The sequence below is a fragment of the Sceloporus undulatus genome, chromosome 5, assembly GCF_019175285.1.
Source record: "Sceloporus undulatus isolate JIND9_A2432 ecotype Alabama chromosome 5, SceUnd_v1.1, whole genome shotgun sequence".
In the NCBI taxonomy this organism is placed as follows: Eukaryota; Metazoa; Chordata; class Lepidosauria; order Squamata; family Phrynosomatidae; genus Sceloporus; species Sceloporus undulatus.
In genome coordinates, this window is record NC_056526.1 from 51,392,635 (window position 1) to 51,406,053 (window position 13,419).

The 13,419-nt window shown below is 38.5% G+C and overlaps 1 protein-coding gene across 1 annotated transcript in view; it reads right to left on the minus strand.

Annotated features, from left to right (window-relative positions):
- The window catches only part of OTOGL (otogelin like), a 106,395-nt gene that overhangs the window by 29,742 nt on the left and 63,234 nt on the right, over nucleotides 1-13,419 (minus strand). Inside the window, 9 exon segments of the mRNA XM_042467983.1 lie at nucleotides 63-252; nucleotides 1,003-1,095; nucleotides 1,200-1,223; nucleotides 1,874-2,016; nucleotides 4,245-4,422; nucleotides 5,045-7,620; nucleotides 8,757-8,836; nucleotides 10,908-11,025; nucleotides 12,601-12,879. Coding sequence (XP_042323917.1) covers nucleotides 63-252; nucleotides 1,003-1,095; nucleotides 1,200-1,223; nucleotides 1,874-2,016; nucleotides 4,245-4,422; nucleotides 5,045-7,620; nucleotides 8,757-8,836; nucleotides 10,908-11,025; nucleotides 12,601-12,879 — 3,681 coding nt within the window.

A 13,419-nucleotide genomic window follows, 5' to 3' on the forward strand; every position in this document is an offset into this window, starting at 1 on the left:
ATGATGATGATGATGATGATGATGATGATGATGATGATGATGATGATGATAATAATACTCACCACAAAGTCCTTCTGTTTTAGTGGATGTATTAGAATGAAAACCATACTGGATGTCTATAATGCCTGTAACATGGGCCCATTTAATGTTGATGCCAGCTGGTGTATTGATTACATACATAGCACCAGTGTCCTGAATGCATAAGCCATGTTTCAAGAAGGGCAAAGACTGAATCACTGCATCCACAACAACCTAAAATAAGGCAAAAAGACTGCTTAAATGAAATCAATTGTTCTAATATCATGCACAAGAAAACCATGAGTGGTAGTGTTACTCTTTAGAAACTCCTTCTGGTATAATAAACTACAAAGACATGAGTGTTTTCCTAAAATCATAGTAGCATATTGCTTTCTCTTTCCCATGTTTTATTTTCTAAAATAAAGTGACATGAAGGAATGTCTCCTTTGCTGACAAGGTGTCCTATATTCAAACTGAAAAAACAAGGTTGGCACAAAATATATAGCTGAATTACAAACTGCAAATGGATAGGTCTTTCTGAGAAACAAAAAATATGCCCTGAACTCAAGGGTAGAACAATCCTGTTGCTTCCCTAATGGTTGTTATGAATGCAAAGCAGCACGACTAAAGCACAGGAATGTCTTGGATCCAGCAGAGCCCTTCCACAACCAGGATAGAGGAGTATTGATTTGCCCCAGTGCTAGGATCCATACCCATTCACATACCTCTAAAATGGGCTAAAATGTTACAACCACAGAAATTAGTGCTATTTTGGAGAAGTATTTGGCAACAGGCAATTCAAAGTTGTTTAGCTCCCCATTTCTGGCTCCTATTGATAAAGTAATGCACTATAAAAGAAGTCTTCCTTTGTATTAAAGCAGTTTTGTCACATTCCAGAAATTTGTATAAGTATTGGTCCATATTTTTGTTTACATTTTTAACATTAGCATTCTACAGATTATGTTTTATTAACTCACAACTCACCTTTCTTGCTAAACGATTGATAAGTACTGTATATAATGGTGTTGTTACGTTAAGTTTCTTAAAACAGAGACCTGAAGCACTTCCAGGGGGAGCCTTGAATGAAAAAGACAGAGAACATTTTCAAAAGCATATAACACACCACAAACTGTAGTGTATGCTTACAGCTATGTTAAAATCATCCTTACAGAAATACTCACATGCTTTCTTATTGAATTGGCACTCTGAAAAATAATTTTAAAAGTGGGTTAGAACTCTCGTAAAAAGTGGCATAATTCCAGAAACTACTACTTATAATTCAATATAAGGTCTTTAAACAAACTTATTTTAAATGATTCATGAATGTAAACAGCTACCGTTGCAAACAGATAACATCACTGATTGTGCTAAAACCCCTCCTGCTATATTTCTATACATACATCTGGAATAAGCTCTATTGTACACAATGGAGCTTATATCAGAATAGATATGCATAGGATTGCACTTGTAATATTTAATATTTGTACAATTTGCATTTTAAATACTGAAGCTCTCTGGTCACTGATCTGTTCATCCAGAATCCCTCCAAAATCATGGGCACCATGTAGCATGATGGATTCCATATCATCAGATTATATAACATAACTGAAGCATAATTGTTTTCATTATATTTATCATAGAAGATGGGTGTTTATTAACACTGAAAAATAAAGTTTTTTCTTAATCTAAAACATATAATAATAAATTTAATAATAATAAGTTTTATTTATGTTTTCCCGCCTCTCCCGCTGGATCGAAGCGAGATTACAGTCAGATTATACAGTTCAACAACAATAATTCTAATAACAGTATTAAAATCACACTATAAAAATATAGTACTACACAAGTTTCTTACCTGATTAGTGGGACATTTTTCAATATGAGCCACAATAATCTCCGTGGGTAGCTTGACTAAAATATAGGAAGCTACTTTATACAGTGCTAGGTTGTTTCCATCAAATGTAATAATGCTCAATTCAGACAGGACAGAGCACTGACCTAGGAAAGAACTGACCGTTAATGATATCACCATTGAACATTACAATTCAGATGTCTTTACCGAATCCAGGATCCAGTGTACTAGTGATAAGTCTTTCTCACAACTTAGTATGCTTACTTCTTATAATAAAGTGTAAAAAAAAATCACTAAATATAGAAATAATGAAGATCACTGTCCAGTAGCAACAAATATATCTGTATTTGGGGATGAGAGGCACAGGTGATGGCGATGGGCCACATTGGGAACCAAGGTACAGCAGTGTGCCCTGTTGGTCACACATGGTCCACTACTGATACAAATTATGTCCCACCTTTTTCAGTGGGGATTCCTTTAAAAGTTTACATAGGATTGCAGTTTTTATAGAATAACAAAATCAGAGAATCAGAGAAGGGATCAAAGACCAGCTTGTCTAATATCTTGCCACTGTAGGAATCTTAAGATGTCACATATTATACGGTTAGTCAGTATATCCCAAAATAGCAACAGAGTGTATTCTGTTACATGAAAGAACTGCATTGCTTATGTGCACACTGCAGAATATGGCAAACAGTCTGGATTCACAGCATTGAGTAGAAAGGGAAGATCAATCATGTAGCTCTCTCAGAAGCTATACACTATACAATGACTGATTTGTAAATTTCAGCTTTGTATCAGTAGTGGACTATGTGTGACCAGCAGGGCACACTGCTGTACCTTGGTTCCCAATGTGGCCCATTGCCACCACCTGTGCCTCTCATCCCCAAATATATTTTTTTTAAAATACTGAAAAAAGCATGTCAATGTCCTTGAGGGGCCATTGTGGGGTTATTTTTAGCAGATTTAGCTTTCTTTATAACAAATATTAGAGTATTGGTAATATCACCTCAAAAGAAAACTTTTTAAAAAAATCAAGACTGAATGACGTCAGATTGGAAACTAGCTTTAAAAACCCACCTTATTTATTTATAGCAAATTCACAGAAGCATATTTTTTGCATTTAGCATCCAAACAATCTGCAGAAGTTTGAAAAGGGGAGGGGGGGTTCAACCTAGCTCACTTCCAGTCATAAGCTCATCAGCTCAGTACAGTCAGCCCTTGGTATCCTCGAACTTGCCATCGGCAGATTCAAGCATCCGTGGATGGCAAGCCCATGTTGTCACCAATGATGGTGCATGTATTTGGCCATGCCACCATTAAGGACAGTCCCCGTAGTCCCCAGTGGCGGTGAGTGCATTTAGCCATGGCACCATTAAGTTCCGTTGTCCCAAATGGCAGTGCAGCTGCATGCATAAACTGCCTCAGAAGAACAGGGACTTTCCCTAACGGCGTCATCATATAGACACACCACCATTGGGGACAACGGAACTTGAACATCCACAGATTTTGGTATTCACAGGGGAATCTGGAACGTATCCCCCCACCCCAGATACCAAAGCCTGGCACACATGTCAAGTTCCTAAGGTCAGAAATGATTGCTTATTACTATAGGTTTAGTGTAATTATGTTTCGATTGGCAAACTGATTAAGTGTGGAATAGATGGGAACACTGTCAGTTGGATCTGTAACTGGTTGGAAAACTGTGCTCAAAGAATCATCATCAATGGTTGTGCTGCAAACTAGAAGGAAATCTGAAGTAGAGTGCCTCAAGGTTCTGTCCTAAGGCCATTACATACTAAGTTTGCAAATAACACAGAATGGGGAGGTATGTCTGAAACATTGGAAGATAGATAAGTATGACCCAAAGGCTTTAAGAGATAGTCATGTTTTTAGTGGTGCCCATCCAAAATCTTAAATGGTACTGCCTAGGCAAGCTTTCCACTTAAGTGAGAACTAGACCCAACAGTGCAATCCTATGAATATCTGCCTAGATATTAGTTTCATTTAGTTCAGTGGCACTTCCATCCAGGTAATGATGGGTAGGATTGCAGTTTAAATGGAGAAGTTTCCACACAGAGAGATTTTAAACTTTCTGTCTCTTAGAATTTGTCTCTGTAGACTTGTGGTAGAACATCCTGTTTGGCTTAATTCTACTAGGCAAACTATGGGTTAGATTTAGTAGACACACTGAAATTAATAGGATAATGTGAATGAATCAAAGCTCACTATTCTACTCTAAGTCTGGGTGCACTGGGCTTTATGAGTTTCATATAGACCCATAGTACAAAATTATTATCAGTTTTTAAATGCAAATCATAATTTTCAGACTTTTATTTATAAACAATATAATGTAACCTATGCAAAGACTTACAAGGACATTCCCATTCTGGACAGCAGCTGTCACTGTTAATTTGAATTGGCATCCCTCGAAAACCACAGTCAGGTTTCTCCACATTTTTATGACAGTTCCTTGAGAGGTTGTACAGCATCCATCCCATATTAATGCACACATACTGAGTACATTGGTCTACTGGATCAAGATACCGTGGCTGTTCCATTGTAACAGGGAAAAATTGTCATTAAAAGGATTGTTTTATTTTGTGAACAAAGTTTCACCATTACTATAAATGGATGTGTTGGTAAAGATGATACAGTCGACCCTTCTTATACACGGATTTTTTATACACGGATTTAAGCATACACGGTTTGAAAATGTTCCAAAAAAGTATAAATTTACCTTGATGTTCCATTTTTTATTAGGGACACCATTTTGCTATGTCATTATACTCAATGGGACTTGAGCATACACGGATTTTGTTATACACGGGGGATCTTGAAACCAAAACCAGGCGTATAACAAGGATCCACTGTATAGGTATATGACCGAATTGTAAGTAGATAACTTTAGTAAAGAAAGCAGCAGAATTTGGCCCACTGGTGATACTACATACAGGGATTACTAAATGCACACACTCAAAGATGTAGATATGCAGGAATTTTTATGAAGAGCTGGACACTAAAGCAAAAGAATTGAAGACAGAGGCATTTAATGAAGCACAAATGAAAGCAAGTTTTAAAAATTTGACATAATAAATTTCAAATAGAAATTTTGAGTAAAATTAGACATTAGAATAAATAGCAAAATAAATAAAAAGGCAAAAATATCCTCACCGTGCACTCAAGGGATGTTGCAGACATAAGGGAATGGATCATTGTGCCAAAGGAAGCATATTCTGCACTTTCTGTTGCCATCACTTCCATTTCTACCTGTGATTTTTGTGTTCCCAAAGACACTGCAGGAGAACGTGATGAATCTGTTATTGTGACATTTGGTAAGCTAGTGATCCTTATTTGCTGTGGTTCGGTCACACTGTAATAAGGTCCAAATGATTTTGGTGGAGGAACTCTAGACCAATCAGATGCTGTCACATCAGAGAGTGTGACTGGTTTTGCTGGCACTGTGCTGCCTTCACTGATAAATGGAGTCACCTGAATTGGGAGCAGTGACAGCTCTTTAGTGTGTGTACTTTCCTGTATTTCTGAGGTTTGATTACTTGCTAGGGAATATGCAGTTTCCCTACCAGAAGTTGCATTTTTAAGTTCAGATGTCTGTGCTACACTCAGCTCTCCTCCACCTGAGGTAATCACTTCTGCCGTTTTAATCGGCATTGTTCTGAAGGCTTCTGTGGAAAGCCTGGATGTAAACAAAGTAATATTTGGAGCATACATCATTGTTTGGGAGGTAGCAGGAATTGGAACTGATTCTGTAGCAGTGTGAAATTTCAAACCAACAGGAGAGAATTCAGTAACTTGCTTAGTTTTAGGAGGACTTGTTGTGCCCACAGATGATAGTAAACTAACTGAGGGGCTAAGGGAGTACTTTTCAGTAACATCTGCCAGAACTGATGTAATATTTGAAAGTGCACCCACAGTAAATGCTTGCTCTGCAAACTGAGTACTGAATGTACTTGGTAATGAGGACAATGTTCTATTGTCCACTGGAATAGTCAAAGAACTTGTAGCTTCCCAAGACAGCACAGCTTCATCTGAGACCTTCACAGGAGGTAAATATGTTGTACCTATTGTAGAAATATCTGCACTTGATAAAGGAATAACTGAAGGAGATGCTGCAAGATAAGAATCTGGGCTTCTTGAGGTAGCTTTCTCACCAAGTGATACCACTGGCATTTGTATGTGAGTAGCAGTTGGTATCAGAGGAAAAGTCATGCCAGTTTGGTGCATTATTGATGAATGTGCAGAAGGAGATGCTGAAACAGAGATCTGAGGAGTAGAAGATCTTGTTAATACTGTGAGTAAAACAGATGGACTTGCAAAAGACGAAGTTCCTGAAAACTCTGCAAAAGTAGTAGATGTATCTGCACTGTGAACTACAGATGAAGCTTTTAATTCTGTTTGTGGGACAAACTTATCGACACTGGCTTTAGAAGTTGTTTGTACAGTATCATATGACATCTTTATAGGTAACTCTGAAGTACTACTTGGCAAAGCCCTGGTCCCAGTAAACTCTGATGAACTCATAAAAACAGCTGGTACTGCAGATGAATCTGTAGGCAGTACGTATTTACTTTCTTTTGGACCTGTACTAGCTAAAAATGGTTTGGAAGCTTGAGGGACACCTGGGAAAGAACCTGTGGAAGGTCCTATGTGAAAGCTCTTTGAGACAATTGTAACTTCTCCAGTTGCTTTAGGTCTCTGAGATGTAATTGGAGGCGTCACTAATGCAGACATTGAATGTGTCACATTCAGACCCAATGAAGATAACGTTGTAGGTCTTTGAGTAGCAACTGAAGATGATATTCCACTGTGTATATCGGCAGTTGTGGTAAAATGTTTTGTAGTTAAGGGAACAATATATTCAGGGGTTACAAGTGTTTTTGGTGATGAAACAGATGTATGTAGCAATGTTTTAGTTTCTGTCTTTGAGGCAGGTGGAATTGTCATTGAGTCTGAAGATGAGATGCTATAAAGGGGCCTTTTATCAAATACAGTAAATTTAGAAGTAAATAAGGGAACTGGAGGCATAGTACTGGGGAATGAAGACAGATAGGGCTTACTTTTTGAAACCACAGTAAATGTGTGTGTTGATGGTGAATGTGTAAGCAATGTGGGACTTGGAAGAGATGGTCTTTCTATTAATAAAGATTGTGTTGCTGCACCTATCAACACAGGAGAAGGGCTTGTGGAAAGACTTCCAGTTGTTAACAGGCTTATAGGTGTTTCAGCAGATGCAAAATCTTGTCGAACAGGTAATGTGGCTACTGCAGCAGAAGAGATTGTAGATCCTAATGGTTTTGTGGATGTGGTCATTAGAGGAAATGTTGTCGATAGCTGTATAGCTGAAGTTTCAGAGGGCAATGACATGAAGAAAATGGGACTTGTACTGTTGGATGTTGTTTTTACGGTAGTTGTTGAGATTGAAGCAACTGGGAAAGTTGTTGGAGATGTAGATCCATGTCTTGCAAATGGTGTTGTGGCACTGTATCTATCAAGCAAAGTTGTGCCTGTGTGAAATGAAGCTGCTGTATGAAGATCTGTAAGCATTTGCTCATTACTCTTTATTTTCTCAGTTGTTATTTTGGTAGTCAGATTAATATATATTAGCTCAACTCCTTCAGTAACAAATTTTGGAGGCATTTGTGAAGATGTTTTCACTGTGTCTACTAGATGGGTGCTTAGCAGGGTAAGCTTTGTCCCAGATGAAGATTCTGTAGGTTTCACAGGTATGCCTATAAAAAAAAAAGGTTGTTGTTGTTATTCCATAGCAGCTTCCTCTAATTTGGTACCCACTAGATATTTTGGCACCAGAAAGGCTTCTCCATGGTAAATAAAGGGAGAGGGAAAGTAGACTGCACTTAGTTTCTTCCACTTCTAAAAAAAGTGGGAGATACAGGTATAAGGCCCCCAACCTGGATGAAAAGGGAAGTGTAGTAACTGGCAACTCTGCACAGTTTGGGGCATAGTTTCCAACTTCCTCAGGGGACATGCAGGTAAAAGCTTAATTAGGCCCATGTATTGCCCTTGCTGACTAGGATGAGTAGCAGAAAATGTTTTGCACTGCTTTGTTGTTATAAAATTATGTAAAAGCAACAACAAAATCTGTAATGGAAAGTGGGCCTGACAATTTTCTCTGCCAGCAAAATATTGGAAATTATGGAACTGACATATTTTAAAAGAAAGAGATAGTCTTTTATGAGTTATCCATATATAGAATTTAGAGTTCCAATTTTTAAATTACTAGAACAATTCTTTGCATATTTTCTCAGGGCTCAAGAAAAAGGCTTGGGCCCTGACTATGTTACATATATCTTTTTCGTTCTCAGTAATACTATTCATCATTTCTTTCCTAGGCACTGGAGACTCTTCCATGCCCCCCTCCCCATGTCCACTGAACCAAATGTCTATCCTACTTTCCCCTCATGCCCCAGCCACATGTCTGGCTTGCATGCATTGTAAGCAGCAGAGCTCTGAAGTATCTTCCCAGCTGATAGAAAATCACAGTGTGAAAGAAGGAGGGAGGGGAACAGGAAAAGAATTTCTTCCTCTTTTTTCTGATCTTCATGTACCACCAGGAGCTCCTTTCCTGCTTGGGCCAAAACAGAGGCACTCACCCAGCCAGCTGGTTTGAAGTCACCAACCAGTGGCCCCCGCTCCTTGCAATGGATTTTTCTTCAACAGGGCACAGGTACACTCTTAGCAGTCTTGCTTTTACTCACTAGAAAGTATGCACAGAACTGAAAATGCTAATATAGCACCTTTTATTAAAAGACACCAAAATATCTCTCTAACACTGAATGATATCACTTATAACCAATGTGTATTATATTACTGTGGTAAGTTTGGACCATTGTATAAGGACACTTACAGTCTTCTGGATAAACACATTTAAGTGTGACTTCATCAAGAATCATGTCTTTAGGACAATATGGTAAGCATCCCTCAACCCTACAAATAAAAAAGTTCAAGAAAAAATGCACAGTAATTATTTCTGCAGTCTTTTTTAAAAGGCAAACATTCTGATGTTTCCATGGCTGTAATCATCTTTCCCCAATCTGACATCCTCCAGATGCAACTCATATAATCCTACATCTGCAGTGCTGTGGGATCATGAGAGTTCTTACCAACACATCTGGAAGACACCAGATTGGGAAAGGCTATACAAGCACTACTCAGAGACTATTTCAATGAAGAAGGAAGAGGGGACTGGAAGTTTTGGCCTACTGTACTATCCTACACACACACACAACTACCTTAGTGTCACCATAAGTCAGAAAATACTTGAAGGCACACAACAAAAAAGTGGATATGGATATGCAGCAGATAGGTTCTAGAATTTTTGTCAGCACCACCACCAAAAATTAACAGCTGTCTAGTGTTATTGAAAGGGTTATTTTGTCTTTGCTATTAGATAGTTCATTACTAGGCAAAGTCTCCTGTTAACAATATGTTTGTTCTCCGCAAGTTCTTTTATCTATTAGGATGGAAGTAGTATGCCTCTTCACAGCAAGTTATCATATCTATCGGAATGAATTGTACACACCTGTACATCTCACTTCCCTTTGTTTGATTCTGCCCTGTGTTATCTTGAGGATCCATCTTCCAGGTTCCTCACTCACAGCCCCATTATCTAACCATGAGTGTTGGAACCACTGGCCTTGCAATAGCCTGGCTAGAATTTGTTGTTTAGTGACCCAGTCCTACCACCTGATGCAAAGGGATACTGGAACTGTTAAAGGACTTTTATGTTTCCTCTGGAGTAAATCACCTCCCACATTGATTTACCACTAAAGATTATCTTTTGGCAATGCAGGGGCCTAAATTGCAACTAGATCCAGTGCTGAACAAAGTGAAATTCTGAAATCCTGCAAGCAGAAAATTGTTGCCATCTCCAGTACAACATGTTATGCCTTGCAAGGCCAGGAAACTGCCCCATGCACATCAGTCTAGAATAGTGACTTCCTTCTTCTTCCATTACTTTCCAGGTTCAGTAAACAGTTCACACACCTGAAGCCTGCTCTGAATTTCCACTTGGATAGAACATATGTATTGACAAGTTAGAGGTATGATGGCTGGTCTAGTACACTAAAAACCTGAGGTCCAAATACTAGAGTAAACTGCAAAGCAATGGCTGGGCAAAAAATGGAAGACCCACACTTAGAATGAAGGAGCAGGCCCAAGCCTATGAGCTCATGGAGCTAACTTGTTTTCTGCGGCTCCAGAGATTAGGATCCAGAGCAATGGATGCAAGCTACAGGAAAAGAGATTCCACCTCAACATTAGGAGGAACGTCCTGACAGTAAGAGCTGTTCGATAGTGGAACACACTCCCTTGGAGTGTAGTGGAGTCTCCCTCCTTGGAAGTCTTCAAACAGAGGCTGGATGGCCATCTGTTGGGTATGATTTGACTGGCTGGCCCTTGCAGTCTCTTTCAACTCTATGATTCTATCTATGCTTCTATGCCCAATCTAGAAATTTGTTTTTAGCCCCAGAACTCATCTCCGAAGTCTTTCACACATAAATCCATACCTGATCCTCCCCTTGTTGCTTACACACACACAAACTCTTTCTAGTTTAAATAGTTCAATCAGAGGAAGAAAGGAGAGAGGTCCTTTTGGTTATGGAACTCAGAAACTCTCACCAACCTTCTACAAACCATGTATAAAGCTGTCAATAGACTCTAGTCTATCTTCTGTCCATCCCTTCACTACAACTGTGCTATTTCAAGGACCTTTTACATGTTCAGGTCTATATTTTCTAAAACCACCGATGGGTGGGGCTTATATGAACTGTAGGCCAAAAAATTGAGGCCAAAGTATCCACACCCCTGTTCTACACATTGGGACATTCAATGAGACACATTTGCCTTTGCAGGAGTTAGAAACCATATTGCTTTATAATCAAACAAAATCCAACTTTTTGAAAAAAATGTCATCAAGACTTTCCATACAGGTTAATGAACATAGACAATGGAAAAAATATTACACAAAATAATGGTTACAGAAAATATTTGTACTCACGGTGGAAGAAATTTGCATGCTGTTCCTTCAGGATCACTGCAAGTTTTAACACAAGGACTTGTGCAAGGTTCATATCTCCATTCACACATCCTCCTATAAGGCACTGCTGTATGAAGTTCTGAGAAACAACAAAAACATATTTTGTTTAAAAAAAACACAATTTTTAAAACTTGCTTCACCAAATAAAAAAGCATTTGCGGCAGGTGCTAAACATAACTGGAAACAAGTTTAAAACAAACCATAGTAATCACACCATTAAAATAATCACAAAGGGCAGAAAAACATTAAAAATATTTAAAAGAAAATGCATCTTTACACCCTTCCTAAAAGGAGCATGAGTGCAAATTATCACAGTTCTAAAAGGAGGGCATTTCACAGTCTGGGACCAACACAGGTAAAAATCCTCTTCAGCAGGCTTGTTAGTTGAGCCTCTCAGGTAATGGCAGCCTCAAGAGGGTTTCTCCTGAAGATTTGAAAATCCAGAAGAGTTTGTAATGGTCCCTTCTATGCAAACTGTCTCTATGCCATGATCAGTGCTGACAGTGAAGTATAAATTCACTTTGAAGAAAAAGTAAGGCAAAAGTCAATGTTCCTGATGCAATCTTCTTGGAGGCTGTATTCCATCTGTATTGACTTGCTTAATAGAAACAAGTTAACTTCCATCAAATCAACTTTGACTTGTGGTGACTCTATGAATGAGAGACTTCCAAGTCCCTCATTACCTACCATCCTGCTCAGAGCTTACAAATTCAGGACAGTGGCAGTACAGTACATGGTCTTCCTTTTTTCCTTCTTCCTTCCACCCTACAAGCATTATTGCCTTCGGCCATGATGTGACCAAAGTACAACAGCCTCAGTTTAGTCCTCATGTTGTATATTACAGCTAGATATCTTTTTCTTTTTTCATCGTGTGTACACTGTAGAACATCAGTGGGTAATGTCTGGCCTTTCATAGCATAATACTGCGGGATCTGTATCACACAGGGTCATAGTGAAGGGTGATGGAAGTTGCTATCCAGCAATATTTGGATGGCTACACTTTCACCATCTCTGGCTGTCCAAACCATGCATTGAGAAAAATGGGTTGGTGAGAATGATGTGTTCTTGCATATCTATACAGTGGGTCCTTGTTATCCACTGAGGTTTGATTCTAGGATTCCCCTGTAGATAACAAAATCCATGGATACTCAAGCCCCATTAAATATAATGGCATAGCAAAATGATGTCCCTTTTATAAAATGGAAAATCAAGGTTTGCTATTTGGAATTTATACTTTTTTAAAATATTTTCAAGCCACAGATGCTTGAATCCGTGGATAAGGAGTGCTAACTGTATCATGCTTTTATAACATATAGCATGTACTTTAAACACTAGGAAAACACTAATTAATAGTAAAACTTTCTGAAAGCTGAGGGCATATCAGAGGAGTGGCAATATAAAATCCCCCTAGTCATTATAGGAGAAAATGGAAGTCTTCATATCACATGTTATACCATGGAGGCCCTCTTGAAATCTCATAGGAGAGAAGTACATGGCTTTGAGTCCCAATTTTGGGAGAAAAGCAGGATATACATAACAACAACAGCTAAACTTTTTATCTACAAGTAGTTGTAAAGACTCTGTGCTACTACAATAATGTGGTAATAGAAGCAACATCTCCCATTCACCTATCCAGTTATCATGTATAACTCACCCTCTATACTGAAGCTGCTGGACCGTTTAAATTCTTCAGAGTTGTCATACTTTGATACTTTCACAGCAGAGGTAGTGAGTATAATGAAGAAACCTTTCTTCCTATGCAGTTCAAATGCACTATAACCTGGGATCCAAAGACCCTGATGATGGAAGAAAGTCGCCCTTCTACGAAATGCTGGCCTTGCATCCCACTGTTCTAAGCAAATGCTTTTGTTGTCATGAACATATAAGAAGTAGTTTGGTCTTTCTGCAGACTCAAGCGAAACCAGAGATGGAGCTGCCACAAATTAAATCCACAACAATAAACAGTAAGCATCAGCTACCAAATCCTAAATGTTGTAATACAGCTAAAGTTCTATTTAATACTAAATCAATTCTTGCATGGTTATACTAAGATGTGCTAACGATATATTAATGTGGCTTATTTTTATAATAATTATTCTTGTACTATGTCTACACTAATGGAGAGGGCATGCAGCAGATAGAGTTTATGATTAAGGAGCAAAGACACCAATGGTTTAGAGAGAAAAAACTAAATGCTTTATTATAAGAACATCATTCAAAAATAGGAAAATTATTCAGGTACTAAGCTCATCTAGCTTAGGGAACAGCTGAGAGAGGAACTGGGGGAAGAGGAAGAAAACCATCCTAAGAGGATCAATTTACATCACAGAGGGGTCAGGATAGGTAGACAAAAAGGGAGGATACTTTGGGTCCCTCAGACTATGTAGCCTTATTACTACTATCCTCAGTGAGGTAATCTTTGCTCTTCGATGCTAAATGTTAACCCAGTTCTAATATGTACACATTATAGGTG